This window comes from Phragmites australis, chromosome 2 (genome assembly GCF_958298935.1).
Source record: "Phragmites australis chromosome 2, lpPhrAust1.1, whole genome shotgun sequence".
In the NCBI taxonomy this organism is placed as follows: domain Eukaryota; kingdom Viridiplantae; phylum Streptophyta; class Magnoliopsida; order Poales; family Poaceae; genus Phragmites; species Phragmites australis.
The window spans coordinates 42,209,174-42,216,246 of record NC_084922.1 but is presented as its reverse complement, the minus strand read 5'-3'; the positions used below and the strand labels follow the sequence as shown (position 1 = coordinate 42,216,246).

The 7,073-nt window shown below is 46.7% G+C and overlaps 1 protein-coding gene across 1 annotated transcript; it reads right to left on the bottom strand.

Moving 5' to 3' along the window:
* Positions 1–3,785: 3,785 nt before the first annotated feature.
* Positions 3,786–6,306, bottom strand: LOC133908976 (NDR1/HIN1-like protein 13). The gene is made up of 2 exons (XM_062351227.1): positions 6,110–6,306; positions 3,786–4,995 (listed from the first exon to the last, which is right to left on the bottom strand). Exon 2 carries the CDS (start codon positions 4,960–4,962, stop codon positions 4,081–4,083), a length of 882 nt encoding a protein of 293 aa, XP_062207211.1. The 5' UTR covers positions 4,963–4,995; positions 6,110–6,306; the 3' UTR covers positions 3,786–4,080.
* Positions 6,307–7,073: the final 767 nt, after the last annotated feature.

Below are 7,073 nucleotides of genomic sequence, written 5' to 3'. Positions count from 1 at the left end.
CATGGCCGGAACAATAAGATACCGCTTCAAAATTCTTGGTAGGTGTACTATTCCTGCATGTGACGATGCTTGATGTTTATGTAGAATACTGTATAATCTTCAGCCATACCATCAACTGTGCCACAGGATTGAATATCTACCGTAGTCAAGCGGAGGTCGAGGTCGGCATACGCCGGCGCGCGCGATGACCACAAGAGACAGCGGCACGGCTAGTGAACCACCCGACCCGAGTGACCGGCGCGCCCTTCCGCGTCAACGGAGTTTAGCCGTGTATCTCTCTCACTTAATACTTATTTATAGTTTATTTTAACCATCTCATTTTATATATTTTTACACATACATAGTTATTTTAGCAATCTATCTCGATCAATTAACATATTTTTTTTTTACTTATTCTTTAATATAAATCTTAACGTAAATGCCGCAACATCTGGAGCAATTTTAGTGTTGGCGGCAGGCAGGGTGCCCTTCCTGTCCAGACAGCGTCAGCTAACAGGGCCGCGGCGCAGCGGGAAGGGACGAGAAAAGTCGCAATTTGGTGGCTCCGGTGCCGTCCCGATGAGCTGATGGTGTGAGAGGCTGTGCGATGCCGCCAATAGTTGCGTACAAGAGACTAGCAGAGCCACAGAATTTGTTAACCGGACAACTCGTTCGCTTCCAAGCAGTCTGCAGGTGAGTTTCACTAGGTGGTATACAGTATTTCTAAACCAGCGGGTCAGTTAACAATGGAATTCATCTCGTACAATCATGTAAAATGAATTAAATGGAACGCTGGGCGCAACTTTTCTGAAAACCGGACTAGAATTACCGGCGTAATAATGAGCTCGCGGGTCAGTTCACGTGATGTAGTCCCGTTAACATATCTGGCTGGTGACTTGGTGGGTGGTGACCGGCATCCAGATCAAAGGCATTATCCTTGGTGCTCAATCCTCAACGGGAGGACCCCTGTCGACCGTGACGAGGCGAGGCCGCAGACACGCCGAGAATGATTGATCGATCCTCCCGGCCGGCGCCTGCATTATTGCCGAAAACGACCCAGGCCCTAACGCACACAGCACGAGGCCACGAGCATGTCTGTCTGTGACTCTGTGTGCGCACAGCTGCAGCCACCGAAACCGAATCGCTCGCCGCACATGCTGGCATGCAGCTGTGCTGGCGGCGGCGGTCCGGTTGGTGCCGACGAGAGCCGTCTAAGGATCTCTTCTCTGCCCACGAGGATCGGATCAGGATGGCGTCGTCTGGTTCGTCTACAGCGAATTAATACGACTCCTCGTTCATCTCATGCCACCGGTCAATACTCATATTGAATTTCGATTTATATTTCGTATGTCTAAATTTTTTATTGAATTAGACATTCAAATGGTGTCGAATACCAATATATGTATGTCCAGATACCACTGTATGCCACACGCTGATACAGCGACACTCCAGTAGCTAGCAAGCAAGCTACAAACGCTTATCCCAATTTATTTGCGTTTTTTTCGTTGCAATATAAATTATGAGCTGTATCAGCCTTTTCATTAGGATAATGATGATGCACATATTTGGATCATACTCGCAGTGCTCGATCAGTTTCTGACGGGATCGTTGGCAGCCAGCTGCTTTCAGTGTCAGGAATATATCAGAAGCACTGCTAAGTGCTACTGGTATCTTATTCTTCTCTTTTCTGATTAGGGTGTTTTTTTTTCACTAAATCACATTAGATTAGGGGGTATACGTGTCTTTGTCATGTTCTGTTACCTTCAGTTACCTCATAATGATATTTTGGGTACTGAGATGTGAAAGACTGGCATTTTGGCAAGTGTGGAAGCTTGGATGGCATTTTGGCAAAGAGGTTGTAATATGATGGTATGGTGATAATTTTCTCAACAATATATGCCGAGTTGTTGCGTCTTATCAAACCTTCAGGTTCACAAGGAGGGTACGGGGTTGTTTGATTCTTTCCCGAGAAGCCAAGCTAAAATTTGGTCATAGCTGGAAATTTAGCTTCTGTTTGAATTAAAGCCAAAATTTAGCCGCACCTTGAAAAATTTGGCTGGTCAAATTTCTATAGCAAAGCTAAGTAAGATTTTGACACTCAAAATGGCTGTCTAATTTTTGACCGATCAAAATTTTAACTCAGTTTCAAACCAAACACTACTTGGTATGGCCAAATTTTGACATGACTCAGTTTCGACATGGCCAAATTTTGGCTTGGTTTCCTAGGGAGAGAATCGAACAGCCCCTAAAAACACAGCATTGTGATTCTCTATGCATCAACCATGTTGTTTTGCTTAGAATGAATAACGATACTTTTTCTTCTTATCTTTTTTCCCTTCCAGTGGTGGATTTAATTCGATAGTTATCCTTGCCAATTCGTTGGTCAGTTGCTTGTGAAGGAATCAAAGGTACCTGTGAGATTCTGACATGATTGCAACATAAAATTTGCTTTGCAATTAACAAGAAGTTAAACTAGACTATAAATTAGATGAGAAATTGCTGTTGCAGCACAGCGCTAGCCGGTAGCAGGGCAAGCACTGCTTAACGTCGCAGAGTTCAGAAAAAACTGAAATGCTAACACGCATAAAAGACCTGTTTGTAGATGCACAATGCAGACTTGTTCATCGTCTAGATCGGATGGCTCCCAACTGCCTTTAATTTCACCACAAATATATATTCTTACACATGCCCATACTAGCCTGCTTTCAGGATTACTGAAATTCTCTGATTAGAACAAGGACAAACCAAATGCATACTTTGTACAAACTATAAAGGTCCTGAGTGAAAATCCAACCGAGCATCAGTGCAAGTTCATGGAGCCGCACCAATGTCTTAAAAAATGCAGATTTGGTATTGTTTGGATGATCAGCCTGCCACGACGTGCAGGACACTACCGTTTAGTTGCCCGGGTATTACGAGAATAAACTGAACAGTAAGCAATCGTAAAGAACAGAAAAAAAAAAACTCTGAACCATTGCTTTTGCTGGCACATACTAGACTGATACGCGGTTGTGAAATGTTTTCGGTGCTTCATCACCCATCAGGCATGAACTATGATCGTGTTTTCAGACTCAGTTATGCACTCCAATTTTTCTAATATGTTGAATATGATCATACATTGAGTATGTTCTTTTGTCTATCCTAGAATCTTGAGGTCAAGTACGCCCTGGAAATAGCATTCCATTCCCATCGCACTTCATGTTCAATTTTGTCATGGGACCTGTGTGAGCCATGGTTCCAAGTGTTAGTTATTGCAAAAGGCATGAATGCAACTCTGCATGTTCTTACACACGTATGATATATCTCGGCTGTTCATCTCTTATATCTGATACTCATATATTCGTTGATTCTTCTACCTAGCCTATGATTTTTTTCACTAAATTTTCAGCATAAATCTTAATATAAATGAACGGTACTGATAATACATATGCCTGCATGTCCTAATGGAATTTTTGTGTTGGTATACAAGAGTACACATCCAACTTCATGTGACATTCTGCAATCTCTGGTTTTGTCAGGGCACTCAGGCAGGCAGAGTCATTCACAACCAATTCGTGCATTTCGTATTTGAGAAGAAACAGCTGACAGATTCACATCGGAGCATAAAAGAACTAGATTATTTTTCCCAAGGTAACTACAAGTCCAAATTAACGTTCGATGATGAGAGTAATACTTTTGGGTCATGTTTGAAGGCATGATGCAAATTTTAGTTGTACTAAACATGAGCCAACCCACTTGACAGATTTACCCTATACTTAGTTTTTGAGGGATCAGGCAATGAGGCAAAATCGTACTCGTCTTGGATATTCACAGACCTGAACTCAGTTTCAAGATCTGTTCACTATCTGTTTTTCAACAGCATTGTTCAACACAACAAGTACCAAGTACCAACAACGGTGTCTTCATTTTTTTGCAGAAGAACATAGTTGCCAGTCATCGACACATAAAACCCTGGGACAATTTCGCAGCATGCATAATATGATATTATGATCTCGATCAAACCAACTTACAAATGAGGAGAGAAAAATGTATCCGGGAATAAGCAAGGATCCATTGGTCTGAAGAAATGCTCTTCTAATCGTCCAACCGCTTGTTATTTGCTCAGTTCCTCCAGGACAGGAGCCACACCTTGACGTCGCACGACCTGGACACCACCTTCGCGTCGGCGGCGAGCCTGTCGACCGCCACAGTGCACCGCACCCTCACCGGAACGGCCCAAGTCTTCAACTTGCCGAGCTGCAGCCGCACGGGCACCTCGACGGCCAAGTCGAACGGCACCGACCGGAGCCGCTCCGCCGCGGCCATCTGCCCGCGCACGCTCTGCGAGAACCGTATCCCGGACCCCTTCGCCTTCGCCACGAACACCGTCACGTTCCGGGGCACCTGGTAGAACGACGGCCACGCGCCGTCGGCCAGGGTCACGCCGTCGTACGAGACAGAGACGTGGCTCTTTTCGCCCTCGTAATGCACACCGATCTTGCCGTTCGGGTTGTCGGCGCGGACGGTCGCGTCGAACGCCGGCGAGAACGCGCCCGGCGTGGAGGCGTTGCCGATGCCGCCGAGGCCGGACACGGCGAGCGCTTGGACGGAGTACGCCGGTCGCTTGGGCTTGAAGACCAGGTACATGACGCCACCGAGGGCGGCGAGGAGGACGGCGAGCGCGAGGAGCGCAGCGAGCAGGCACGTGCAGACGCGGAAGCAGGAGCAGCGGCTGCGGCGCTTGGCGCGGCGGGTGTAGTGCTCGAAGAGGCGCGCGTTCTCGGGCGGCGGGACGCGGAAGACCTTGTCCTTGGGCACCTGCACGACGTACGTGCCGGGCTGCGGCGGCGGGGGCGGCGGGACGGGCTTCTCGAAGTGGAAGCTGTGGAGCGGGCTGGGGGAGGGGTCGGAGGAGTGGGCGGACACGGACTGGTTCATCTCGCCGGAGAAGTCGGAGCTCGACGCCGCCGGGTGCACGCGGCCGTGCGCGTGCCCGTGCATCATGGGCTGCTCCTCGAGGCGCTCGTCCGAATCAATCTGCATGCACCCGCTTTGAATTATTAATCCATATCGAACGGTGTGGATGCGGTGTAGCAGTCAAGTGCAAATCAAAAGACTGACGTCGACGCGGTATCGTGTACTCCTACAATAAGGCCCTGTTTGTTTCAGCTTCGGATTCTGGCTTTCAGCTTTTATAATTCGAAGCTGAAACAAACAGGCAGCTTTTGGTTATAGCTTTTTAAAATCTGCTGGTTGGATTGTGAGAATCTGAGAAGCTGGTTTTCCTCAGCTCTTGATAGATTGTGAAAGTCCATTTTACTAAACTGTTCATTAAATTTTTTTAGAATCTACAGTCTAAAAGCTTTTCACAATCCAGCTTTTCACAATCCAGCTTTTAACAATCCAGCTTTTATAAGCTGCTTTTCAGAATCTCTAGCTGAAACAAACAGGCCCTAAAGACTTATCCAGGCAGGGTGTGAATCAGAATTTACTTTCATATATATTTTAGAAAAGATTTAAGCATGGTGTTTTTATGTCCGAAAATGCAATTGAAAATACTATATGCTTATAAATTCAGCACCCGTGTACTTTTGGAAGCTATTCATGTTCATTCGCAATCTTGCAGTGCACTCCCAAACTGATCATTTCAGTCATTAGCTACTCCAATTCCCTTCAAAATACATCCCCCAAATAGCAAATTATTAAATCGCCCCTAAAGAAAAATCCAGAGCACGAGCCCAGATAAACAAATGTACAGCGGCTTCACGTCACTTTGCCATTGGAACATCTTCCCATATCGGAAGGAGCACCAAGAGCCAAAGAACAAATTAAACCGACACGTCCCATGATCACGGAAGCATAGTTAGCATGCATTTGCCGAACAAAACGCTGGCACCACGCAGCTCGATCCACCCGAACCCAAGTGCCGGAGATTGACCGATGTGAGATCATATATGCTGAAAAACTAGCGAATCTCTCTGATGGTATATTTTGCGCTCGTAATCCATCCTACAAGCACTAGCCCTCGACGAAAAGCTGGAGCGCAAGGTTACAAGCTTCGCGAGAGGAAACCAGTGCTCACGTACGCGAGGACCCAGGACGCCGCGCGCGACAGCAGACAAATCGAGAGATCAGGACGACGGAGACGCACCTTTGCCTGGCCGGTGATGCTCGTCGTCGCCGGTGGTGTCGCTGGCTTCTCCTCGAGTTCGTCCGGACTCTCTTGGGGGATTCGGAGGGAGGCCGCGTCGACTCGAAGCGAAGCGGCGGACGTGCGAGGAGGTAAAGCGGAGGCTGACTCTGATGAGCTGGGCGGGCGCGTAGGTGCGGAGAGGCGCCAAGGTATGGGGGTGGAGGGGTTTATATAGGACGGCCTGTGGTTCGCTCCGGTAGGTGGCTGGCAGGTGGGGCCTAGGGGACGCGATTGGGTGGCGCCTGGGGAAAGAAGAGTCGAAACCGTGTCGCGGCGATGGGTTTATGGAAACCCGGAATGCTCTGGGCTGGGTGCACGGCAGGCAACGCGTGTTCACAAGCGGAGAGCCCCTCGTTTCCCGTGACCTCATTTTTTTTCCCGATTACGAAGTCACACGCATACTACCTACACTCACAAACTCACTCACGAGTTCTCTACTATCATAAGTCTACACAGAAAACTGCTAAAAGTATTTATGTACATATAAATCATAAGCGCTAGAATTTAAATTTTTACGAGTCAAGTCGTATCCGCATGTCTTTCGTTACCACACTAAAAAGGTAATTTTTCATAGTCCCTGGTCATCTTCAACAGATTCTTTACACGAAGTGATTTTTGTTTTATTTAACGTTTCAATAGTTTTTTTTCACGAAGAGATTCTCAAGGTCATTCTCTTGATCCCTTCACATCGGGATGAATTCTTCGTAGCCTCAGACCATCTCCAATGAATTCCTTTCACGAAGGGATTCTCATTTCCTACAGCACTCCAACGGTTTTCTTTCGTAAAGAGGTTCTCAAGTTCATTCACTTTATTTTAGAATTTTTTTTTTCATAAATCTCTTCGAAAAGGAGCTGCTGAAATTAAGAAAAAATAAAAAAAATGAAAATAGAAAGAGGAATAAAAATAGAAACTAAATAAAGA